The sequence below is a fragment of the Rutidosis leptorrhynchoides genome, chromosome 4, assembly GCF_046630445.1.
Source record: "Rutidosis leptorrhynchoides isolate AG116_Rl617_1_P2 chromosome 4, CSIRO_AGI_Rlap_v1, whole genome shotgun sequence".
NCBI classification, from domain to species: domain Eukaryota; kingdom Viridiplantae; phylum Streptophyta; class Magnoliopsida; order Asterales; family Asteraceae; genus Rutidosis; species Rutidosis leptorrhynchoides.
Window position 1 is genome coordinate 526018257 of NC_092336.1, and position 27881 is coordinate 526046137.

At 38.1% G+C, this 27881-nt stretch overlaps 2 protein-coding genes across 2 annotated transcripts; one reads left to right on the forward strand and one right to left on the reverse strand.

The window, feature by feature from the left end:
• Positions 1–15021: 15021 nt before the first annotated feature.
• On the forward strand, positions 15022–16490 carry LOC139844939 (uncharacterized). The gene has a single exon (XM_071835159.1). The coding sequence runs from the start codon at positions 15067–15069 to the stop codon at positions 16198–16200; it is 1134 nt and encodes a 377-aa protein (XP_071691260.1). The 5' UTR covers positions 15022–15066; the 3' UTR covers positions 16201–16490.
• A 605-nt stretch (positions 16491–17095) lies between these two features.
• Positions 17096–21524, reverse strand: LOC139844940 (uncharacterized). The gene is made up of 3 exons (XM_071835160.1): positions 21275–21524; positions 20146–20314; positions 17096–19805 (listed from the first exon to the last, which is right to left on the reverse strand). Exons 1-3 carry the CDS (start codon positions 21386–21388, stop codon positions 17227–17229), a joined length of 2862 nt encoding a protein of 953 aa, XP_071691261.1. The 5' UTR covers positions 21389–21524; the 3' UTR covers positions 17096–17226.
• Between the last annotated feature and the right edge of the window lie 6357 nt (positions 21525–27881).

The window sequence follows — 27881 nt, forward strand, 5'->3', positions numbered from 1 at the left end:
CCATAAGTTACGATGTATTTACTTTGACGCATATATTGCGGGGAACCCAAATGCTATTTTACGCAACGGGTTAAGAAATTATTTTGACTCAATATATCCGAATATTGGACTTCGTGATTTAGAAAAAGCGGCTAACATGCAACATAAAGAAGCATGTTATGCTTACGGATTAGTAATGTTCGCTTCTCACCAAAGTGAGAACAAGAACATCGGGCTACAACTATTAAACAAAACGTTTCCACAAGTGACGGAGTCGGTAATTGGGGTAAGAAATGAGGTTTTTAGATTATTACGGGACTGTTGGACATTACGTAACCCTCGTCCCTTTGATGACGTTACAACACGCTGTCTTATCAACGGCCATAACGGTTATGTTGCACAAGACCAAGGATGGGAAGTAGTCCTAGTAAAACCAGAATGCATGACTTGTTTCTGGACGTATGAATTACGTGTCTTTATTGCCTTTGCCGAACGACTTGTGTACTAGCTAGAATTGTCTTCACAACTATCTTGTATCAAAGTTATTGTGTGCTATATTTCATGCTTTATGTAAAATAAGCGGTATTGTAAGTTTGTAAAATATTGTATAAAAGTTTGAACGCGAAATATTATTACAATCAGTTTTTCATATAGAATTGTAGTAGTTGAATTGTATATTAGCTACTAAGTATGAACTTAACGGGTAGGTACTACCCGAATTTAAACTTATAAAACGCTAATATGAAGAAAAAGCTTTTATAAATGAGTTCATATTATGCTACGAAATACTATTAACTACTCTTAATATTCTGTATGATTAACTTGTTCCATTTAACTATTTTGAAGGAAATGGCACCGACTACTCGACACACCGTGAATATGAATGAAGAGGAATTCCGTACTTTTCTAGCTTCAAACATAGCCGCAGTACAGGCTGCGCTACATACCAACAATAACCTTGGATCTAGCAGTACAGGAAATCGTGTAGGATGCACCTACAAAGAATTCACTGCCTGCAAACCTTTGGAATTTGATGGAACCGAAGGACCGATCGGATTGAAACGGTGGACCGAGAAGGTCGAATCGGTGTTTGCCATAAGTAAGTGTACTGAAGAGGACAAAGTAAAGTACGCTACGCATACCTTCACAGGTTCTGCGTTAACATGGTGGAATACCTATCTAGAGCAAGTGGGACAAGATGATGCGTACGCACTACCGTGGTCAGCATTCAAGCACTTGATGAACGAGAAGTACCGTCCCAGAACCGAGGTCAATAAGCTCAAGACAGAACTTAGAGGCTTACGAACCCAAGGATTTGATATTACCACGTATGAAAGACGATTCACAGAATTGTGCCTATTGTGTCCGGGAGCATTCGAAGATGAGGAAGAGAAGATCGACGCGTTTGTGAAAGGATTACCGGAAAGAATCCAAGAAGATATAAGTTCACACGAGCCCGCCTCCATACAACAGGCATGTAGAATGGCTCACAAACTAGTGAACCAGATTGAAGAAAGAATTAAAGAACAGACTGCTGAAGAGACCAATGTGAAGCAAGTCAAAAGAAAGTGGGAGGAAAACGGTGATAAGAATCACCAATACAACAACAACAGCAATTACAACAATAATCGCAACAATTATCCCAACAATCGCAACATCAATCGCAACTACAACAAACGGCCCAACAACAACAACAACAACAACAACAACAGCAACTACAACAATCATCCCAACAACAATAATAACCGCAACAACAACAACAATCAGAAGCAGCTATGCCAAAGGTGTGAAAAGAATCACTCGGGGTTCTGCACCAAATTTTGCAACAAGTGTAAAAGAAATGGTCATAGCGCGGCGAAGTGTGAGGTCTACGGACCAGGGGTTAATAGAACGAAAGGAACAAATGGTGTCGGAACGAGTAATGGCAGAGCAAGTAGTGTCGGAGCAAGTTATGCCAATGTAGTTTGTTATAAATGTGGAAAACCAGGCCACATTATTAGAAATTGCCCGAACCAGGAGAACACGAATGGACAAGGCCGTGGAAGAGTTTTCAATATTAATGCGGTAGAGGCACAGGAAGACCCGGAGCTTGTTACGGGTACGTTTCTTATTGACAATAAATCTGCTTACGTTTTATTTGATTCGGGTGCGGATAGAAGCTATATGAGTAGAGATTTTTGTGCTAAATTAAGTTGTCCATTGACGCCTTTGGATAGTAAATTTTTACTCGAATTAGCAAATGGTAAATTAATTTCAGCAGATAATATATGTCTGAATCGAGAAATTAAACTGGTTAGCGAAACATTTAAGATTGATTTGATACCAGTAGAGTTAGGGAGTTTTGATGTGATAATCGGTATGGACTGGTTGAAAGAAGTGAAAGCGGAGATCATTTGTTACAAAAATGCAATTCGCATTATACGAGAAAAAGGAAAACCCTTAATGGTGTACGGAGAAAAGGGCAACACGAAGCTACATCTTATTAGTAATTTGAAGGCACAAAAACTAATAAGAAAAGGTTGCTATGCTGTTCTAGCACACGTCGAGAAAGTACAAACTGAAGAAAAGAGCATCAATGATGTTCCCATTGCAAAAGAATTTCCCGATGTATTTCCGAAAGAATTACCGGGATTACCCCCACATCGATCCGTTGAATTTCAAATAGATCTTGTACCAGGAGCTGCACCAATAGCTCGTGCTCCTTACAGACTCGCACCCAGCGAGATGAAAGAACTGCAAAGCCAATTACAAGAACTTTTAGAGCGTGGTTTCATTCGACCAAGCACATCACCGTGGGGAGCTCCTGTTTTGTTTGTCAAGAAGAAAGATGGTACATTCAGGTTGTGTATCGACTACCGAGAGTTGAACAAACTTACCATCAAGAACCGCTACCCACTACCGAGAATCGACGACTTATTTGATCAACTACAAGGCTCGTCTGTTTATTCAAAGATTGACTTACGTTCCGGGTATCATCAAATGCGGGTGAAAGAAGATGATATTCCAAAGACTGCTTTCAGAACACGTTACGGTCATTACGAGTTTATGGTCATGCCGTTTGGTTTAACTAATGCACCAGCTGTGTTCATGGACCTTATGAACCGAGTGTGTGGACCATACCTTGACAAGTTTGTCATTGTTTTCATTGATGACATACTTATTTACTCAAAGAATGACCAAGAACACGGTGAACATTTGAGAAAGGTGTTAGAAGTATTGAGGAAGGAAGAATTGTACGCTAAGTTTTCAAAGTGTGCATTTTGGTTGGAAGAAGTTCAATTCCTCGGTCACATAGTGAACAAAGAAGGTATTAAGGTGGATCCGGCAAAGATAGAAACTGTTGAAAAGTGGGAAACCCCGAAAACTCCGAAACACATACGCCAGTTTTTAGGACTAGCTGGTTACTACAGAAGGTTCATCCAAGACTTTTCCAGAATAGCAAAACCCTTGACTGCATTAACGCATAAAGGGAAGAAATTTGAATGGAATGATGAACAAGAGAAAGCGTTTCAGTTATTGAAGAAAAAGCTAACTACGGCACCTATATTGTCATTGCCTGAAGGGAATGATGATTTTGTGATTTATTGTGATGCATCAAAGCAAGGTCTCGGTTGTGTATTAATGCAACGAACGAAGGTGATTGCTTATGCGTCTAGACAATTGAAGATTCACGAACAAAATTATACGACGCATGATTTGGAATTAGGCGCGGTTGTTTTTGCATTAAAGACTTGGAGGCACTACTTATATGGGGTCAAAAGTATTATATATACCGACCACAAAAGTCTTCAACACATATTTAATCAGAAACAACTGAATATGAGGCAGCGTAGGTGGATTGAATTATTGAATGATTACGACTTTGAGATTCGTTACCACCCGGGGAAGGCAAATGTGGTAGCCGATGCCTTGAGCAGGAAGGACAGAGAACCCATTCGAGTAAAATCTATGAATATAATGATTCATAATAACATTACTACTCAAATAAAGGAGGCGCAACAAGGAGTTTTAAAAGAGGGAAATTTAAAGGATGAAATACCCAAAGGATCGGAGAAGCATCTTAATATTCGGGAAGACGGAACCCGGTATAGGGCTGAAAGGATTTGGGTACCAAAATTTGGAGATATGAGAGAAATGGTACTTAGAGAAGCTCATAAAACCAGATACTCAATACATCCTGGAACGGGGAAGATGTACAAGGATCTCAAGAAACATTTTTGGTGGCCGGGTATGAAAGCCGATGTTGCTAAATACGTAGGAGAATGTTTGACGTGTTCTAAAGTCAAAGCTGAGCATCAGAAACCATCAGGTCTACTTCAACAACCCGAAATCCCTGAATGGAAATGGGAAAACATTACCATGGATTTCATCACTAAATTGCCAAGGACTGCAAGTGGTTTTGATACTATTTGGGTAATAGTTGATCGTCTCACCAAATCAGCACACTTCCTACCAATAAGAGAAGATGACAAGATGGAGAAGTTAGCACGACTGTATTTGAAGGAAGTCGTCTCCAGACATGGAATACCAATCTCTATTATCTCTGATAGGGATGGCAGATTTATTTCAAGATTCTGGCAGACATTACAGCAAGCATTAGGAACTCGTCTAGACATGAGTACTGCCTATCATCCACAAACTGATGGGCAGAGCGAAAGGACGATACAAACGCTTGAAGACATGCTACGAGCATGTGTTATTGATTTCGGAAACAGTTGGGATCGACATCTACCGTTAGCAGAATTTTCCTACAACAACAGCTACCATTCAAGCATTGAGATGGCGCCGTTTGAAGCACTTTATGGTAGAAAGTGCAGGTCTCCGATTTGTTGGAGTGAAGTGGGGGATAGACAGATTACGGGTCCGGAGATTATACAAGAAACTACCGAGAAGATCATCCAAATTCAACAACGGTTGAAAACCGCCCAAAGTCGACAAAAGAGCTACGCTGACATTAAAAGAAAAGATATAGAATTTGAAATTGGAGAGATGGTCATGCTTAAAGTTGCACCTTGGAAAGGCGTTGTTCGATTTGGTAAACGAGGGAAATTAAATCCAAGGTATATTGGACCATTCAAGATTATTGATCGTGTCGGACCAGTAGCTTACCGACTAGAGTTACCTCAACAACTCGCGGCTGTACATAACACTTTCCACGTCTCGAATTTAAAGAAATGTTTTGCTAAAGAAGATCTCACTATTCCGTTAGATGAAATCCAAATCAACGAAAAACTTCAATTCATCGAAGAACCCGTCGAAATAATGGATCGTGAGGTTAAAAGACTTAAGCAAAACAAGATACCAATTGTTAAGGTTTGATGGAATGCTCGTAGAGGACCCGAGTTCACCTGGGAGCGTGAAGATCAGATGAAGAAGAAATACCCGCATCTATTTCCAGAAGATTCGTCAACACCTTCTACAGCTTAAAATTTCGGGACGAAATTTATTTAACGGGTAGGTACTGTAGTGACCCGAACTTTTCCATGTTTATATATATTAATTGAGATTGATATTTACATGATTAAATGTTTCCAACATGTTAATCAATCAAACTTGTTAAGACTTGATTAATTGAAATATGTTTCATATAGACAATTGACCACCCAAGTTGATCGGTGATTCACGAACGTTAAAAGTTGTAAAAACTATATGATGACATATATATGGATATATATATATATATATAGTTAACATGATACTATGATAAGAAAACATATCATAAAGTATATTAACAATGAACTACATATGTAAAAACAAGACTACTAACTTAATGATTTTTAAACGAGACATATATGTAACGATTATCGTTGTAAAGACATTTAATGTATATATATCATATTAAGAGATATTCATACATGATAATATCATGATAATATAATAATTTAAAATCTCATTTGATATTATAAACATTGGGTTAACAACATTTAACAAGATCGTTAACCTAAAGGTTTCAAAACAACACTTACATGTAACGACTAACGATGACTTAACGACTCAGTTAAAATGTATATACATGTAGTGTTTTAATATGTATTTATACACTTTTGAAAGACTTCAATACACTTATCAAAATACTTCTACTTAACAAAAATGCTTACAATTACATCCTCGTTCAGTTTCATCAACAATTCTACTCGTATGCACCCGTATTCGTACTCGTACAATACACAGCTTTTAGATGTATGTACTATTGGTATATACACTCCAATGATCAGCTCTTAGCAGCCCATGTGAGTCACCTAACACATGTGGGAACCATCATTTGGCAACTAGCATGAAATATCTCATAAAATTACAAAAATATGAGTAATCATTCATGACTTATTTACATGAAAACAAAATTACATATCCTTTATATCTAATCCATACACCAACGACCAAAAACACCTACAAACACTTTCATTCTTCAATTTTCTTCATGTAATTGATCTCTCTCAAGTTCTATCTTCAAGTTCTAAGTGTTCTTCATAAATTCCAAAAGTTCTAGTTTCATAAAATCAAGAATACTTTCAAGTTTGCTAGCTCACTTCCAATCTTGTAAGGTGATCATCCAACCTCAAGAAATCTTTGTTTCTTACAGTAGGTTATCATTCTAATACAAGGTAATAATCATATTCAAACTTTGGTTCAATTTCTATAACTATAACAATCTTATTTCAAGTGATGATCTTACTTGAACTTGTTTTCGTGTCATGATTCTGCTTCAAGAACTTCGAGCCATCCAAGGATCCATTGAAGCTAGATCCATTTTTCTCTTTTCCAGTAGGTTTATCCAAGGAAATTAAGGTAGTAATGATGTTCATAACATCATTCGATTCATACATATAAAGCTATCTTATTCGAAGGTTTAAACTTGTAATCACTAGAACATAGTTTAGTTAATTCTAAACTTGTTCGCAAACAAAAGTTAATCCTTCTAACTTGACTTTTAAAATCAACTAAACACATGTTCTATATCTATATGATATGCTAACTTAATGATTTAAAACCTGGAAACACGAAAAACACCGTAAAACCGGATTTACGCCGTCGTAGTAACACCGCGGGCTGTTTTGGGTTAGTTAATTAAAAACTATGATAAACTTTGATTTAAAAGTTGTTATTCTGAGAAAATGATTTTTATTATGAACATGAAACTATATCCAAAAATTATGGTTAAACTCAAAGTGGAAGTATGTTTTCTAAAATGGTCATCTAGACGTCGTTCTTTCGACTGAAATGACTACCTTTACAAAAACGACTTGTAACTTATTTTTCCGCCTATAAACCTATACTTTTTCTGTTTAGATTCATAAAATAGAGTTCAATATGAAATCATAGCAATTTTATTCACTCAAAACGGATTTAAAATGAAGAAGTTATGGGTAAAACAAGATTGGATAATTTTTCTCATTTTAGCTACGTGAAAATTGGTAACAAATCTATTCCAACCATAACTTAATCAACTTGTATTGTATATTATGTAATCTTGAGATACCATAGACACGTATACAATGTTTCGACCTATCATGTCGACACATCTATATATATTTCGGAACAACCATAGACACTCTATATGTGAATGTTGGAGTTAGCTATACAGGGTTGAGGTTGATTCCAAAATATATATAGTTTGAGTTGTGATCAATACTGAGATACGTATACACTGGGTCGTGGATTGATTCAAGATAATATTTATCGATTTATTTCTGTACATCTAACTGTGGACAACTAGTTATAGGTTACTAACGAGGACAGCTGACTTAATAAACTTAAAACATCAAAATATATTAAAAGTGTTGTAAATATATTTTGAACATACTTTAATATATATGTATATATTGTTATAGGTTCGTGAATCAACTAGTGGCCAAGTCTTACTTCCCGACGAAGTAAAAATCTGTGAAAGTGAGTTATAGTCCCACTTTTAAAATCTAATATTTTTGGGATGAGAATACATGCAGGTTTTATAAATGATTTACAAAATAGACACAAGTACGTGAAACTACATTCTATGGTTGAATTATCGAAATCGAATATGCCCCTTTTTATTAAGTCTGGTAATCTAAGAATTAGGGAACAGACACCCTAATTGACGCGAATCCTAAAGATAGATCTATTGGGCCTAACAAACCCCATCCAAAGTACCGGATGCTTTAGTACTTCGAAATTTATATCATATCCGAAGGGTGTCCCGGAATGATGGGGATATTCTTATATATGCATATTGTTATTGTCGGTTACCAGGTGTTCACCATATGAATGATTTTTATCTCTATGTATGGGATGTGTATTGAAATATGAAATCTTGTGGTCTATTGTTACGATTTGATATATATAGGTTAAACCTATAACTCACCAACATTTTTGTTGACGTTTAAAGCATGTTTATTCTCAGGTGAATATTAAGAGCTTCCGCTGTTGCATACTAAAATAAGGACAAGATTTGGAGTCCATGTTTGTATGATATTGTGTAAAAACTGCATTCAAGAAACTGATTTCGATGTAACATATTTGTATTGTAAACCATTATGTAATGGTCGTGTGTAAACAGGATATTTTAGATTATCATTATTTGATAATCTACGTAAAGCTTTTTAAACCTTTATTTATGAAATAAAGGTTATGGTTTGTTTTAAAAATGAATGCAGTCTTTGAAAAACGTCTCATATAGAGGTCAAAACCTCGCAACGAAATCAATTAATATGGAACGTTTTTAATCAATAAGAACGGGACATTTTAACAAGATGCATATATAAGAATATCCCCATCATTCCGGGACACCCTTCGGATATGATATAAATTTCGAAGTACTAAAGCATCCGGTACTTTGGATGGGGTTTGTTAGGCCCAATAGATCTATCTTTAGGATTCGCGTCAATTAGGGTGTCTGTTCCCTAATTCTTAGATTACCAGACTTAATAAAAAGGGGCATATTCGATTTCGATAATTCAACCATAGAATGTAGTTTCACGTACTTGTGTCTATTTTGTAAACCATTTATAAAACCTGCATGTATTCTCATCCCAAAAATATTAGATTTTAAAAGTGGGACTATAACTCACCAACATTTTTGTTGACGTTTAAAGCATGTTTATTCTCAGGTGAATATTAAGAGCTTCCGCTGTTGCATACTAAAATAAGGACAAGATTTGGAGTCCATGTTTGTATGATATTGTGTAAAAACTGCATTCAAGAAACTGATTTCGATGTAACATATTTGTATTGTAAACCATTATGTAATGGTCGTGTGTAAACAGGATATTTTAGATTATCATTATTTGATAATCTACGTAAAGCTTTTTAAACCTTTATTTATGAAATAAAGGTTATGGTTTGTTTTAAAAATGAATGCAGTCTTTGAAAAACGTCTCATATAGAGGTCAAAACCTCGCAACGAAATCAATTAATATGGAACGTTTTTAATCAATAAGAACGGGACATTTCAGTCGAACCATCTCAAGCTTATCAATCTCAGTTTTATCCAACGTACAATTTAGGTAGTAATTAGTTCCTAGAATACGTTTATTTTCAGGAACAAATTAAGGTGTGATGTCTTCCATTGTTGTAATATATTTTAATTAGTATTTTATGATGTGGTTTCGTGTGTTACTTCATATGTTATAATATTGAATGCACAAGCTAGTGTTACAAGAATAATAAAAATTTTGTGGCGCAAGGTCGCAAGATGAACCTTGCGTATGTTTCAAAAATAGGCGCAAGGACGCAAGAAGAACCTTGCGCCTGCTTAATAAAAAGGCGCAAAGACGCAAGAATCACCTTGCGCCTGCTTCTAAATACGAGGCGCAAGGCCGCAAGAAGGACCTTGCGTCTACGGCTATTACGGGACGCAAGGTCGCAAGGTCTGATTACACACCTTTGCGCCTTCAAAAATACAGTTACGGACCTGTTCACAGTTTACAACATTTACAGTTTTATACACAAATTACATAATTAACAAAGGTCGCAAGGGTAGACGGGTCGCAAGGGGGTCGCAAGTGCAAGGTTCTTTGTAATCGCCGTCGGTCGCAAAGTGGTCGCAAGAGCTGAGTGTCGGGGTGTGTGTGTGTATGTGGTGTCTGATTTCTATATTTGACCTAATTTTTTAACACAAGGACGCAAGGCGCAAGGACGCAAGTCGCAAGGTCGCAAGGTCTCTTGCGCCTTGCGCGGGCATTTTGTCAAGGTTTTTTTTTTTGGGTACCAGCTCAGAAAAGACAAAAAAAATGGGTATTTTGGTGATTGACCCTTTATTATATATACTTGCTGTATATAATAATGTACATCTTAACTATTTTGGTAACACAAAATCTAAAATTTGCTTATGTAAGATGATATATAATGAAATTTAGAATATCTACGAAAGAAAATACGGAGTATTATATTATAAGTTATGAATAAAATTACTGCAAGAGTCAAGTTTTGAAAATGAGTTACTATATCGGTAACACAAAATATCAAAATTGCTTATGCAAGATGATATATACTGAAATTTAGAATAATCTGCTATGAAAGGAAATATAATTTAAGTTATGAATAAAATGGAAGGGTATGTTTAAGTTATGAATAAAAGGAAGGGTATGTTTGGCATGCGAGCTTGTGAGAGCTTATAAAAGTTTATAGAAGCTTGAGCTTATGATTTTAATAAGCTCCAAGTCATAAGTTTTGTTTGGTAAACAAAAAAAGTAGAACTTATGAAAATCACAAGCTTTTAAAATATAGGGTCAATCACCAAAATACCCATTTTTTTGGTCTTTTCTGAGCTGGTACCCAAAAAAAAAAAACCTTGACAAAATGCCCGCGCAAGGCGCAAGAGACCTTGCGACCTTGCGACTTGCGTCCTTGCGCCTTGCGTCCTTGCGCCTTGCGTCCTTGTGTTAAAAAATTAGGTCAAATATAGAAATCAGACACCACATACACACACACACCCCGACACTCAGCTCTTGCGACCACTTTGCGACCGACGGCGATTACAAAGAACCTTGCACTTGCGACCCCCTTGCGACCCGTCTACCCTTGCGACCTTTCTTCTGAGACTCACCACATCACCACCACCACCACCACCATCGCCAGCACCACCGCCATCAGTACATCTCACCACCATTACCAGCACCGCCTCCATTAGCATCACCATCACCACCACGATTGAGAAAAAGGAAGAGTAAAAAAACCGACAAAAAACGTGATCAATATGTCACAAGAACAGGTAAGTGTTTCCTTTCAACTATCTCCGTTCGATTACTCCATTTCTATGTCGAAAATGATATATAATTTTTGTCCCGTAATAGCCGTAGACGCAAGGTCCTTCTTGCGGCCTTGCGCCTCGTATTTAGAAGCAGGCGCAAGGTGATTCTTGCGTCTTTGCGCCTTTTTATTAAGCAGGCGCAAGGTTCTTCTTGCGTCCTTGCGCCTATTTTTGAAACATACGCAAGGTTCATCTTGCGACCTTGCGCCACAAAATTTTTATTATTCTTGTAATACTAGCTTGTGCATTCAATATTATAACATATGAAGTAACACACGAAACCACATCATAAAATACTAATTAAAAAATATTACAACAATGGAAGACATCACACCTTAATTTGTTCCTGAAAATAAACGTATTCTAGGAACTAATTACTACCTAAATTGTACGTTGGATAAAACTGAGATTGATAAGCTTGAGATGGTTCGACTGTCTCTTTCGCCTTCGAGGTTGTGTTTCTTGCCCGTTGAGAAGTTGATTCACCTGTTCGGTCATAAGCAGCTGGGCATGTTGATCGAGAATGACCTGGTTCTTTGCAACGACTACAAGTTCTTACTTTTTTTGAAGTTTCTTCACCTTTTGAAGGAATGCGTTTTTTACCTTTAGGACGTCCAGGTTGTCTTTTCTTTAGAACTGGGGGGTGTACAAGTTGCAAAATCCCGGGAACCGGATCCGACCATTCAGACCGATGGGGGAGAGGAAGAATGTGTTCGGAATACGTATTTATGTATGTTTGAGTGCTGAACCAATGTGATACATAACAACTAATATCCTCCACTCCGAAGTGTCGTGCTGATGCAATCACATGACCGCAGGGTATGCCTGATAATTGCCATTGACCACATGAACAAGTTCTATCTTGTAGATTAACCAACCCATTTTTTCGTCCATCATGTACCTCTATTAGATCATTTGTCGATGGAAATGCTCGCCATCTTCTTGATTTGTCCGTCCTCTTAGCTAGCTTACGTTCAACATATGGAGTAACCGGTGAAGTAAGACTAACTGATTTGTTGCGATGTTTGAAATACCAATCCTGTATTGAACAACGAAAAAATTCGAACAACATGCAAACGGGTAGTTTACGAGCATGTCTTGATAGAGAGTTTATAGACTCTACACTGTTGCTTGTAAGGTATGAATACCTAATATGAGTAGATTGACTTCTGGACCATCTATTGATACCATCCTCACATAGAACTTTATAAGACGCTTTCAATCTCCTTCGAAATACATCCAGATGATCATGAAAATCCGACGCACGGTACGCCTTAACCATTTTCCAAAAGTGCCATTCGAAGAATTTCATCTTGTTGGATTTAGTTTTGATGTTCATGAATAAATGACGTGCACAATGAGCGTGAAACGCTTCCGGAAACACGTTTGCAATGCCGTGTGCTATTGAAGCAGCACGATCAGAAATAAAAGTAATCTCTGACATACGATCAGCCATACCATAACTCATTAAATGATCTCTTAGGTTACCAAAAAACCATGACCAAACACTGTTTGTCTCGCCTTCACCAATTCCATAAGCCAATGGCAAAATTCCATTATTGCCATCCATCGCAACAGCAACTAAATTAGTACCCAGGTACCCACCCTTTAAATGTGCAGCATCGACGATGATTATCGGGCGGACATGTTGCACAAATGATCGAATCTGCATGAAATTTTCACAGTAAATCAAATATTATTAATAAAGACCTCATACACCATACGCAAGGCGCAAGGTTTTTATTGCGTCATTGCGTATTAGTTGGCGCAAGGTGACCCTTGCGCCTTTGCGTATGGTGTACATATTAAAAGGTGGTTTTTGCTAAAATATATTTACTTACAACTACTCCAATGGACATGTAACACATCACAAATTTATTTTCTTTATCGGTAACCAAATTGGTGATGGTCCCCGGGTTGTGGATCTTAAGGTTATGAAGGTAAATGGGAAGCATTCTAAAGGAGTCATCACTACTGCCACGTAACATCTCTATTGCTTGACACTTGGCCCTCCATGCTTGATTGTATGATACACTCACTCTAAACCGATTAGCTACATCATCACGTATATCTTTTGGTTTATACTCTCGATTAGCAGCCTTGAACGAATCCATAAGAATACTACCCAACACCTTTTTAGTAGCATGTTTATTGTTTTCCATAATTTGTGTGCGTGAGCAAGTGTGTACGTCATGCAACTTTTTAACCATAAAGTTTTCAGTGTGTCTTATTTTGTATGCACTACATTTCCACTCACAATTTGGCAACACACATTTAGCGGTGTACCGAGATTTGTCTGACTTTACAGGCTTTATTTGAAAGTTTTCTTCAAGGCATTTTGTAAATAGCTGGTTTAGGAATTCTTCCTTGTTCGAAAACGTTTGACGAACTTTGACCAAATCAGATACCTGATACGTGGTTGGAATTGGGGTCGTAAATTCTGGGTTTTCTTCATCTTGCTGACTGTGTAGAGTTGGCATATTCCAGAATACATCTTGTTTTTCTTCATCTTCTTCATCTTCATCTTCCTCGTCACTTGCTTCATCCGATTCACTAGACCCAACAACAGGTATAAACGGGTTCTCTATTTTTTTTATTTTACACACGTTCTCGGCGCCATGGTTGAAGAAGTCAAATTCTTCTGTGTTTGGAGGTGGTATTTCAGCCTGTTTTTCTTCCGAATAGTGTGTTTCGAGGTTTGGTTCGGAATTGTGTATTTCATCCTGTTCTTTTTGCAGATGGTGAGTTTGTTTGTTTGGTTGAGACTCGAGAATCCGGAGGTTTTGTTGGAGATGGTGTGTTTGTGGATTTTGTTGGGGCTGGTGTGTTTGTGAATTTTGTCCGGGTTGAAGCATTCTAACTTTGTCGACAACATAAATATCAATAGGCTCGTTTGTGACAGCGTGTTTTAAAAACTCAAAAAAATCTTCATGATCATCAGTAATATCAAAAATATGATTATTATCAATATATCTTAGCGAAACAGGTGCATTAGGTGGCAATTCAATTTTTTTGAGAATTTTCCTTAACAATACTCTTCGATTTATTGGTTTTTGTGGAGCAAGTGGTAGTTTTAATCTGGTTCTAAAACAGTCAAGAGGCAGATACATAGGTATGTTGTTAACAAATTCAAAATTACCTCCACAACATACATGAACAACAAATGCTTCATCATTACTACAGCTCATTAAGACACAAATTAGTGAAAAAATAGATAAAAGTTGGTACCTTAACGATGCTCTAATGACTTGATCTTTTTGAAAATGAAGTAAAATAAAATTATTAATCTGGAGTTCTAGCCTCATTAAATAGACAGGTACATAATCTTATCCGTAAAGGTACAAAGAATCCAAAAAAATCTTATCCAGAAATCAGGAAAAATCCATTCTGATAAGGCGCAAGGCGCAAGGACGCAAGGACGCAAGCCCTTATCCTTGCGCCTTGCGTTTACACGCAAAGGCGCAAGCCGCAAGGTCGCAAGGTCTAAAGATACTTGCGCCTTGCGCGGGCAAATTCTCAAAAAAAAAAAAAAAAGGGGTTCCAGCTCAGAAAAGGCTAAAAAAATGGGTATTTTGGTGATTGACCCTATAATAAATTATAGTACACTTGCAATATTCTACTATTGTATAATACTAAAATACGAAATACGATACGATATTTTGAGCTACAGATGGCAAGTTCACACAGTCCACCTTCTCCTATTGGGTACTATGGCCATTAAATTAATAGGAACCAACCAAGTACTAGTTTACTTTGACTTTGTCATACTTCCCAAAAGTCAACTCCTCCAGCCTGCCTATAATACAAAAACTAATTCTCTAGTAAATGGCATACACAATTATTTGAAGTTAGTTTTCAAAAAGATGGGGAAGTTAATGCACAACACACAAATCAAACACTCAAGTCATCCTCATCTTCTACAGTTATCACCAATCTTTAATCTTGTTCCAAATCAACAACAAGTATCATGTGTTGGCTGCAACCTCCAAATTTCAGCATCTGATGGCATGATCTACACATGTAAACCATGCAACTTTTTCTTGCATCAATCATGCTCTAAATTTCCACAAGCTATCACCCACCCATCACATCATGCACACCCTCTTTCACTCCTTCCTACCCCTATCTATCCGGGCGGGTTTTTTCGTTGCGACGCGTGTACTCTCCAAGGAAATCGATTCAGTTATCACTGCCATTGTTGTGATTATGACTTGCATGTCCTTTGTGCTTCAAAACCACTTTCGGTCAACCATTCGTTCCACCCTCACCCGCTTGTGTTGACTTTTTCATCGCCGTATGGTGAAAAACTGGGATTTTCGTGTGATGTGTGCCATACTGCCGGTTCGAGTGACCAGTGGCTTTATCGTTGTGTTTCTTGTGAGTTTGATGTTCATTTACACTGCGCTACGTCTAAAATGCAGCCATCGCTTCAGCACAATAGTTCGTTTCCAGGTGCGGCTCATGGTATTCAATCAAATCAACAATTTGCAGTGGGTGGCCAGCCGCTTTCGCATAGCATCACTGGTCATGTTCAAAATTACTACCAACCACAGAACCTTGCATCAACTAGTGGTGTTCAAACTTACCAACAGCCACCTGTTGCTGTACAAACTTACCAGCAGCAGCAGCAGCCGCCTATACAGCAACAGCCGCCTATAAGAGTACAATACCCACAGCAGCAGGTACAACAGCCCTTACAGCAACAGCCACCTATTGGTGTACAAGCTTATCAGATGCAACAACCACCACCACAAGGTCAAAATGTTGGGCCGGCTGGTAATGGATCACTCGGGGAAGTGATGGTCAATGGATTTGTTGAGGGTATGATGCAGCAAGTTGGCCAAAACTTTGTCCAGAGTCTCACAGGTGGTGGTGGTGGTGGCGGCGGCGGCGGTGGTGGTGGAGGGGGAGGTGGCGGCTGTGGTAATGATGGAGGGAACAATGACTATGGGGGGAACAATGACTGTGAAAGCATTAGTTCGTATGACGATTACTAAAAACCAGTAATTTGTTAACAGAAGGATGCTTATTTGTATTCCCAGATGAATGTAATGCTTTGCCTAGATATATATGTGTGTCTAATTTGCTTTAATGATTCACAAGCGAGCGAAAAATCTGTAACGGGTTTTTTAAAAGAGGCGAGTTTTTGGTAGCCCAGGTTCAAGTACGAGGCAAAATCTGTAACGAGCTGAAAAGAGCTCGACTTGAGCTATTGTTGACATTTTGAGCCATTTGTAATACTTGGGCATATAAATAAATATTTGTGTAATTTGCAGTTTGCATATAATATTGTTGGATTGTTTGCGTTTCCTGTTCAACTTTTCTAAAAGGTTTTTACATGAGGTCATGTTTAGCCTAAAGCTGTCTGAGTGAGATCGACTCATTCGCAGTCCTATTTCAGTGACTAATCTAGGATCGACACTTTCGGATTCGAAGTATGGTATATCTCAAACAAGTCTATAGCATAAAGAATTAGATTTGAGAAAAGTGAGTTAAGTTGGTTAAATTGCACTACTTTTAATCCATAAAACCTTCCTAATTGGTTAAATTGCACTACTTTTAATCCATAAAACCTTCCTAATCATTTTATTTCAAAGAAACGGATTAGTTATGAATGAATATAGTTTTTGAATCATAATTCACACAGATCTTATGTATAAACAAAATTTTAAATCAGATGGGAAGTGTTTGAGTCAACCCAACTCAACGATAACGTTTCTGCCAAACCTAAGAGATTATCTTTATGGTAGAGGGATAATTTTATCGTCCCAAGGATTTAGGAACGAGTATGTTTACTTTAGGGGGGAATATTTGTCTACATCTTTACATCATCACACCCCACACACGCGGGATTGAGTATTGTTATTTATATTGCCCTAAACATTGTACAAATCGACAATAAAAGTTATTTGTATAGAATAGAACAATATGTGCATTCTTAATAGAAAAAATAGGCAAGCCAATACAATACACTGTTTTCAAGGTGAAACACAGTCAAATACTTACTTTTGTTAAGTTAAAGCTCAAGACTTTAGTTTCTTTTCAAGCATTTTAGCCCGTCTAAGAGCATCCAAAGCCTCTGCCTGTTTACCTGCACGTTTAAATTGTAAAGCCTTCACCTTTTCTGCCTTGATCTGCTCTTCAAGCTCTGTTGTCTCGCTCTTGTTGACCACCTGTTTAGCCTTGACCGGGTCCACCTGAACCTTGTTGACCACCGGTTTAGTCTTAACCGGGTCAATCTTCTCAGGTGAAGACTGAGCAACAGAAGTTTCAATTCCAGCTTCTCTAAGAGCAGACAAAAGTTGAGGATCAAGAAGATCCTCGACACTAACATCATCAACGGGCCCCGCAGGTTTTTCAGTAGCGGCTTCTAGTTGACTTTCAAGATTCTTGGCCAATTCAAACAATGCCTCCGCTTCCTCGTGTCGACCTTCCCTTCTCAACTTTAGTGCCTGCCTTTTGTGGCCTAAAGATTCTTGTTGTAACTTGAACCGTTCACGGGACGACAGTTTAGGTTGAGGAGAAACCTCGGTTTCTTCCTTTTTAGTCGTGACTTTGCTAGTACTTGGAACTGGGGTTCGATCCCATGCATCCGACTCCGGGTTCTTATCATGCACCCTCGCATTATCTTTCTCTAAAAGTTTAGCCTGCTTGAGTTCCTCCTTGGCTTCTGCTAACTTCCCTTCTCTCTTCAAGCTCACTGCTTTTCTCTTGTGAGCCAAGATCTGTTGTTGGACAGAGTTTGACTCATTGACTTGAGGTTTTTCATGTACAAAAGCCTCATCAATGGTACTATTTGATCGAAAAGCTTCTTCCTTTATTTGTGTTTGAGGTTTTTCATGTACAAAAACCTCATCAATGGTAGTATTTGATCGAAAAGCTTCTTCCTTTATGTGTTTTTGAGGTTTTTCTGCCATGACAACCTCATTAACAATTGTTTTCTCAGGTACAATGTTGGCCACATTCATTTCTTGATTTGATGATGCTTTGATTTCTGCCAACTCAGCTTCTAAATCTTTCGTGCTTTCTAAAACTTTTTCAGCCTCAACAGTGTTCCCTTCACGTCTCAAAGTCATCGCCTTTCTTTTAAGTGCCAAAAGTTCTCTTTGAATCTCATTAACGCTTTTCTTTGATACCACAATTTGTTTTGTTTCTTTAACCTCTGCTGGTAATTCTAATTTTCCATCATCTTCATCTTGCCAACCTAAATTCTGTAAAACCGAAAGATACGACGGATCGTTCATATCAGTGTCTGTTACATCCTCTCCTTCATCATCAACATCCATTGGTGCAGAAAAGTCAACAGGCTTTAAACTTGCAGGTTTGACTTTTGGACCATTTTCCAACTCTTCAAGTTCCTGCTCCAAAGCTTTACATTTCATCAATTCTTGATCGGCCTCGTCCCCTTTACCTTCCCTTCTTAAAGCAAGTGCTTTCTTTTTCAAAGCTAAAAGCTCCCGTTGAATTGCAAACTTGCTCTTTCGAGGCAATTTACTATCTGAATCAAGTTTTGATGGTGCCAGGTCAGCTTTTTCTGGAAGTTCATTCAAGCTTACACCAACATCAGCTTCTAGAAGTTTCGCCTTTTTTAACAAAGCCAATGCCTCAGGGTTATTACCAGCTTTTTTCTTATTAAGTGCTTCTTTTTTCAATGATTGTATTTCACTTAAAAGTGTCTCCTTATCAACAGTATCCTTATCCCGATCCTGATCTTCGGTCCAACCTAACGATTGCAAAGCAGCCGACATTTCAGGGTCGTCCATATCTTCTTCAGTCACATCAAAGTTACCATCAAGGTTTGAAATATCATCCATGCGAAGAAGATGGTCAAAGTCAAAGTTATGATTCCGATCATTTCGAGCTGCTAAAACATCTTGTTTATCAATATCCATGTCACGAATCAATGATGCAAACTCATCGTCTGAATCATCTTCATCATTACCTAACAACTCCTGTTCTTCAATCTGCTTTTCAAGTATTTTAGCTCTCTTTAATTCTTCTTTGGCTTCAGTAAGCCTCCCTTCACGTTTAAACGCAAGCGCCTTTTTCTTAATAGCAACAACCTCGGATTTATCATTACTAACACTTTTCTTTTCAGGCTTATTAGTGTTTTGAGAAACTTCTTTAAGTAGTGTCGATAATTCACCTTCTAAAGTCATAGTAATGGGCTTTTTATCCGCATCAATAAGATCGTGATCAGACCAACCAAGATCTTTGAGTTCACTAACAAGATCATCTTTTGGTTTGGGTTGCTTTTCGTTTGTGTTTTCATTTGTTTTGGTGGATAAAAGAGCCTTCTTACGGTTTTTTCTCAATTCAATTTCTAAAGATTCAGCTTGTCTTTCAAGTTCTTTTCCCTTTTTATAAGCTCTTAAAGCTTCTTCGGGCTTTTTCGCGTCTTTTAAAACTTTATACTTTTTCTTTTCCTCCACAGCTCGTTGTCTTAGTTCTTCAGGGGTGGTTGACTCAAGGTCAAAGTCCATTTCACTATTCGAATGTGATGAGCTTGTAGCTCGTTGCATACTCGAAAGTGACTCTTTTTCTGATGAAACTGATTCACTTCCTACATCATCCTCATCATCAGCAACAAGTTTTGATGCCCCTGCAAAAAAAAAAAAAAAAAAAAAAAAATCAACTTTTTTATAAAAATGTAGGAAAATGGCAACATTCTCTCTTGTAAAAAGATTTCAGGTAATATAACATATTTGCTTGTTTTCAACATTACATACAATTGATTGTATGGTCCGTGTGTTGTTATTAAGGTTGTTTTAGATCATGCTTATGTCAAGTCAAAAGTTGCAATTGTTCTACGACCAAGGAAGGTTTGGTCTTCAAGTGTAAAAGCAGTTTCATACATATATCGAAAATCAAATCAGTTCTGTAGTTTATAATGTCTTAAGAACTCATACAGTATCTATTTAACCATGAACTAGAAACTTAACCTTTTCTGGATTTATTCTTGTGTCCGTGTCGCATTTCAAATCGTGCTGCCTCTTCTAAAGTTTTGCAGGGTTCACAAATACGAACAGGCGATTCACCTTGTCCTCTTAAATACATTCTTTGTTTGGTACAAGAGCCACAGAACAAGCCACCACATCTTCGGCAATGATGCTGTAAATTCACAAATATAAGTTACGAAAAACAAGCAACGCACACTGTACAGTGACCCAATACACATACGATTCGCATTAGAAAGAATAGAACTTTTTACGTTCAGTCTCTACAGCAATAACAAGGGTAAAAAGCCTGAGTTTCTTTTTGTTCTTTGTTCCATTTATTGGTGGTTGGGTGAAAACTCGTAACTTTATACTACCCTTGATGGAAACTACTGTTTACCAGAAGCGTTTATCAATGGTCCGCAGGCTCCATATGGATCTTATATAAAAAAAAAATTCATCTTTGTCACAAGATATACTCCATATAGGGGAAAAAATAACATGTGTACTTGACTTCCCTAAGATCAAACCTTAGGTTAAACATTTTACACCAAGACGACTTAGAAGCAAGGTTAACAGCTACGTACCAATGCATATCATGAAAACTAATAATCCATAAACCCTAAATGGAACCCATATCTTAAATTTATAAAGTTTTTGCTATAACTCGAATAATTCATCTAAGAAGTTGGAGATTTGTTATAAGTGCATACCATTATATTAAAATAAAATAAACCATAAAATCAGATCATAATGTAATTATTCTGAAAACATATATCAGAAACATTCAAAGGAAACACAGATAGCACTTTCAATAAGTATACAATTTTTAGATCTCATTAAGATCATGCTACATTCATGTTCAAAGACTTCAATTCTAACTAAATTGATGATCTATTAAACCACGTCTTTTATTAAGTTGATAGCAACTACTGTTTCAAATTGAACAGGTTTAACCCTAAATTGTTTCCTGATAGCAGTATATATATAATATAACAACAATCCTACAAGTACTAATTGAATCATGTGATCGAAGTTAATAGACTTCAACAGAAAATTCAATCAAGCTTAATTAAGAAGATATGTACAACAATAAATAGATTGGAACTTGTAAATAATCAGGTCAAAATAAAACCTTTCGATTGATGAAAGTGAACTGAGAAGAACAGCCTTGACAATGTGATGCATCGAGCACCCAATTATTTCCTCTCAATGAAGGTTTCGCTGGTAATCCGATTTTCTCTAACATCTTTTATTAATCTAATCTAATCGATTAAGATTATGAAATCGACTTAGTCAAAAGTAATAATCGTATCACAGAATGAATTCTTGGATCGAATTTAGGGATGATTGCGGTGTTAGAGAGACGAAATCAAATTACTGTTTTTGCTATTGCTGTTAATAGATCAATAGATCGAGCGATGGGTAATTGGGGAGAGTTATAATTTATAAATAAATAAATGCCGATGAAGTATCTGACTATTGATTCGGGCCTGGTGTGACCCGAAAAGTCAACTGCGTAGTCGAGTTTCAAAAAATTTGTTTACTTGGTAAGAAAAATTTACACGGATTTTTTTTTTACCGGCGATTTACACGGATTGTCATGTAAAATTATTTTACACGGATTTCCTTATTATAATACTCGAATATGGTCGTTTGGTGTTTTAAGAATCGTCGTTCAGTATCAGTTTTCTAATATTATTAATTTTGTTCTGTATTTTTTTTTTTTAACGGCGATTTTTTTGGCATCAGTATATCATTTCTTTCAACGACACTCATCATTTACACGTAACACACACTTTTTGTTGTGTATTATGATTTGGCTTGGATGGTTTCTCACTGTGTGATTATATCAACCGACGAGGGTTTGATTCTTACCTAAGTTGTTTTTTCAAATTTTTTCCCTCCACCTCTCATGTCTCCTGACATGTTTTACTCTTGCTTTTGATGAAAAATAGTGTGTACTTTTAAATTTATAAACGCAGCGGAATGTAAAAAATAAATATTTTTAAATGATTATAAACTTTCAATTAAACATTCACACAATTAACTATTCTACCAAGATCCAGTTACACCACTAATAATTGTCAAAATAATATATTCACAAAGTGAAGTTTAGATGTACCTTTAGCTAGGGATGTAAGAACGGTAGAAACTGTTGTCCACGTCTAGGTTGAAACATATATTCAAAGTGTATGAATATCTCTATGGTTGATCCACAAGCACGTCAAACAACACCAAATGAATGCTAGTTCGTATATAACCCGAAAACAAATATCCATATATCACTTATATATAAATATATTGTCGACCGAAAAGACAAAACAAAAGAATTGAATCATCAAAGCCTTTTGTTTCGTATGCTCACGTACAAAAGGTTATTCGTGGTTTTCTTCTGTACCCATAGCCAACACTAATAAAAACATGAAAACCTTTAACCTCCTTTGCTTTTTGTTATCCCGTATCCACCAAAAGACCAAAAAAATAAAAACCTGGTTTTCTTCCTTTTTGGTTTTTCCGTAAAACACATAAGAAGTCGGTGATGTATTGCGGCAAAAAATGAAACGATGATGAAACAACCCAAGCCGTATTTAAACCGGTCCGTAAAAATTTTCTTTAATGCATTAATATTTAGGTCCCATTTATGTTTTCAAAAACATCTTTAACGCAATAATAAGTTAAATGAGCTTTAAAACATTTAATACATCGTTTAAATATCCGAACGGGTAAACACGACCCGACTATTTTAATGTCCAACAAAACCGAGCATGGTGATTGGAGATACGCTACCCAATCCTAATCGATCCAAAAGCACATCTTCTAAAGCAAACTACGCAAGTCCACTAGTCCCCACGCTTACCCGAGCCACCTCCTCCATGCAAATCTATAAAAATGTAAACAACGAGAGGGTAAGCTAACGCTTAGTGAGTGAGAATATACTACATACATATATATGCATAAAATGTACACGCCACACAAGTAATCAAATAACGCATACCGGAGCATCCAAGCATAAAGGCAATCTAAGCTAAGCATACCGTACGATCACTAAGCAACAAGCTAAAATAACAACAATAAAGTAAGTTCACCAACGACGATGTGAACAATGCCAAAATAATCTACACCCGGAGGGTTAGCTACATCACAACAATACAATATATAACAAAGCGTAAACCGGCCAAGGTTAACCCCTTAACCCAAATACCGAAAACCAAATACCAAAATGAAGATTGGCCGAACTACACGAGCCTTAGTAAATCCGCATCCACACGAGACTACTATCTTAAATACCACAACAACATCGAGGTTGGCCGAACTACACAATCCTTAGTGATTCCGAAACCACGCGAGATCACTACCTCAATAAGATGACCGAACCACACGAGTCATCGTGAATCCGCATACACACGTGATCCACTTCTCCAATCACAACTCAATATCAACCCTTCGCCATTGGGGTTGTATAATCCACATCACAAGCACATGTGATAACGTACACACAAAATGTGCACCTCGCCAAAGGTGGTCAACCAAAAACGCACAATTGTGCCAATTGGACCTATTACACAAGTCCATCAATTCCACCTATATGTGAAGTGAGCTCTATAACCGAGAACCACTTCACCCGACCCGCACCCATCCTACACATACATATGCACATAGGATATTAACACTCACATTGTCGCCTTGATGAATGCCACCGAACAATCAGCAACTAGCCAATGGAAAGTACCTATTCCATTATCACAAATACAACAACACAATTAGGGTGGATTTACAAACCAACCCAATTGACACTTAGTGCAATTTCGACCCAAATGCACTTTCAAGCATAAACCGCGCCCAAACTAACCAATAATCACTAACGCACGTGAGAATGGTCCTATTACACCAATTAAACCCAATCATAGGTGTTAAACACCCATTTTGCCCAAAATGACACTTAAACCCTAATTTTGACCCATTTCAAAATTAGTCAACCAAAGCACCTCAAATGATTTCCAATACTTCCATAATCACTAACACTAGTGATTATACACCATTTACTAGCCTTAAACATGGTTAAATCATTAACCAACCCAAAACCCGCCTTTATCACTTATAAACCCGAATCTTGGTGTTAATCTTCAATTAATAACTAAATGGGTTCCATCTATGAATCATACAATCAAAAGTCCCAAATTTAGATGATGAACACGAAAACGAAATTCGGAGTTAGAGCTTACCGCTAGTATCAAATTGTAGCTAAGAACGAGGAGAACAAAGTTGCCTCTTACACCTTCGATCAAAACCCGAATCTTCCTTTCCAAAATCCCACTTGAATGATTTGAAGTATTTATGTTTTGAGAGAAAAGGTGGAATAAAAATGGAAAAGAAAATGAAATAAATGAATGAGTGGACCAGAATTGGGGCTTAAATCTGCCTCATACGTGAAATGACCAAAATGCCCTTGAACCTTATTTAAAATTACAAAAACCTGGTACCAGTCCGCCCAGAACGCCGCGTCGCGACCCTCTTCGTCGCGCTGCGACGTATAACGTGGTCTGGTGGCTGTCTTATCGTGCCTCCTGACTCTGAATTCTTTGGTTCGTCGCGCCGCGGCTCCTCCTATCGCGCCGCGACCTTTGCCGTGGTCTGGTGCCTTTCTTGCATACTTGAACTTTAACCCTCGACTACGTCTCAAACTCTTCATACACCAGTCGTACATACACGATACACCTATATATCATATACGGGGAAAACGAGGTGTTACAACTCTCCCCCACTTAGATTCGATCACGTCCTCGTGATCCTAGTCACTTAACCAATCCGAACCTACACGTTATAGTTCTCAAACAATCGTTCCAGTCCGACTTCCAACACATTTCTCATTAATCCGAAGATTAACCCATTTATCAAAATACGCCCGTGCACGCATTTCGAGATATGCAATGCACAAACCATCCGAAGTATATAACGATCACTTAAAATATGCGGAAACACCACGTATTCTTCCAACTCCTCTAGGCAATTCTTCTCATAGAGTTACCCTTAACAACTAAATCGTCATTCGCTATTTATCAAGTCCACAAATCCGAGCACTAAAACTTGCTCAATCCCTCATATCTGGAAAACTCCACCAATCTCGTACCGAGATATCGACCCTTTAGCGTACCATACCAAGTACAATGCTAAAAGTAAACACGTCCCAAACTAAAGTCAACCATCTAACCGATGAAGACCAAATAAAAGTGAAATCTAACGGATAACACTTACCACTTAACATCCCTTGTAGTGCGCAAACACGTCTAATACGCAACTATCGCAAACACGTGAGCAAAATACGACTATCGCATCACTATTCACACCAAAATGGTCCTTACGACCCCACCATTGGCGTATAAAACAACCAACATATCACACAACATGGTCCTTACGACCCTACCATTGGCGTATAAAACAACCAATAGATCACACAACATGGTCCTTTCGACCCCACCATTGGCGTATAAAACAACCAATAGATCACACAACATGGTCCTTTCGACCCCACCATTGGCGTATAAAACAACCAATAGATCACACAACATGAAGGCTGGCCGAAAACTACACGCGCCTTAGTGAATCCGAACTACACGCGACTCATTACCTCCACCGCACAACAATCGGGATTGGCCGAACTACACGCGCCCTAGTGAATCCGAACTACACGGGAGTCACTATCCCAATAGAATGACTGCATCCACACGTGTCATTGTGAATCCGAACTACACGCGACTCACTACCTCCACCGCACAACAATCGGTATTGGCCGAACTACACGCGCCCTAGTGAATCCGAACTACACGAGAGTCACTATCCCAATAGAATGACCGCATCCACACGTGTCATTGTGAATCCGAACTACACGCGACTCACTACCTCCACCGCACAACATTCGGGATTGGCCGAACTACACGCGCCCTAGTGAATCCGAACTACACGAGAGTCACTATCCCAATAGAATGACCGCATCCACACGTGTCATTGTGAATCCGAACTACACGCGACTCACTTCCACAATAAGATGACCGAACTACACGTGTCATCGTGAATCCGCCACCACACGTGATCCACTACCTAATCTCAACTCAGGAATGGTACTCGCTAGACCATCGGAGTTCATAACATCCATTAGTGTACATACGCCGCGTAATCACTAATCCCTCGGGTGATGTCTTAAACACCGAGACTAACTCACCCCCATGACAATGTGGTGTCTTGAACACCGCGACAATTCCACATGTCAATCAAACCAATGAGTGGTGTCTTGAACACCGCGACAATTCCACTCGTTACATAGAATGTGGTGCCTTAAACACCGCGACAATTCCACATTCCACGCTACACAAATAAATACATTATATACGCACACGCATAATTATTCCACTCACTTGGAAATCCTTGCACACACATCATACGTACGTGTACACAATGCCATCACAATCGAGCAAGAACCACCTATATCGCACATAGGCACAAAATAATAATTCTCTAGAAGAGAATCCGACACGCACATCCCTTAACCGAGGGATCTCACTTGCTCGTCAAACACGTCCATTATCTCTAAATGAGATTCATCACATTACCACCTCGGTGATAATTCAAATCCAACCACAAGTACAATTTATTCCAAATCGTCCTTTTACCACAATCGACCAACGTAGGTCTCAATACTAGCTCCGAATCTATACGAGCATCGTCCATTATCAATACACTAGAACATCTTCGTGCGAGAGTTTCAACTCCCCCACTTAGAATTTCGTTCCGTAACCACATCACAATACCTTGCTCCAACCTCGAGCATACGAAGGATTTTAACCTATCCTCAAACACTTCGAACGAAGAGTTTACCACAATCACACAAACTTCATTCTTGCAACTTTCCAGTTGCTATAGTTTGTCAATCTCCACCTAGTCACTCATGTACCTAAGGGTTTTTCTCCGGTACCCTAAGTACAATGTAACCGCAATACCATCGGAGTCGAACACCACGCTAGTAGGTATGAAAAAGGCACCTAACATCGCGTTACGTAGACTCCATTACCAACATACATCGAGATTCAAAACACTCGACCTCAAGGGTTTCACCCACCTGATGAACCTCATGGTTCATCAAATTCAACACGAAAGCAACCACGCGCTTAGCGACCGAACACCAAAGCCCATACTCATGGCTTGGTAGAAACATTTCCTAACACTAAGGAATGCTTGGTTGCACCAAGTCTTACGCCCTTCGCCCATCGATCAAAACGTCACCATAGGGTAATTCCATTAGGAACGTCACTCATAACAATAACATGCACAACACAAGGCTTTTAACAAATCCAAACTCAACGGCACATAATAAATAATCAAAGGGCATATTTATTAAAACGAAATGTACCTTAACGTCTCATTGTCGCACCCGTCCCCGCTAACTTGGGACACTCCAACTTACGATGTCCTTCCCCATGGCAATTGAAGCACACCGTGCCATCACCCTTTGGCACCGAACATTCCCAAGACTTGTGACCCCTCAAGCCACAATTGTAACACCTAGACGCACTAGAATCTGATATACCCGTCCGTGTACCACCCGTGCTCACACTCGGACCCTTAGTCCTCTTACTTGGAGCACCATACGAAACAACCCTTCTCTCACTTGAAGGTTTACCAATCTTTGATCGCGAATACAATTCGAAACCCCTAGCCACCGTGTGATGACCCGAAATTTTTTGACT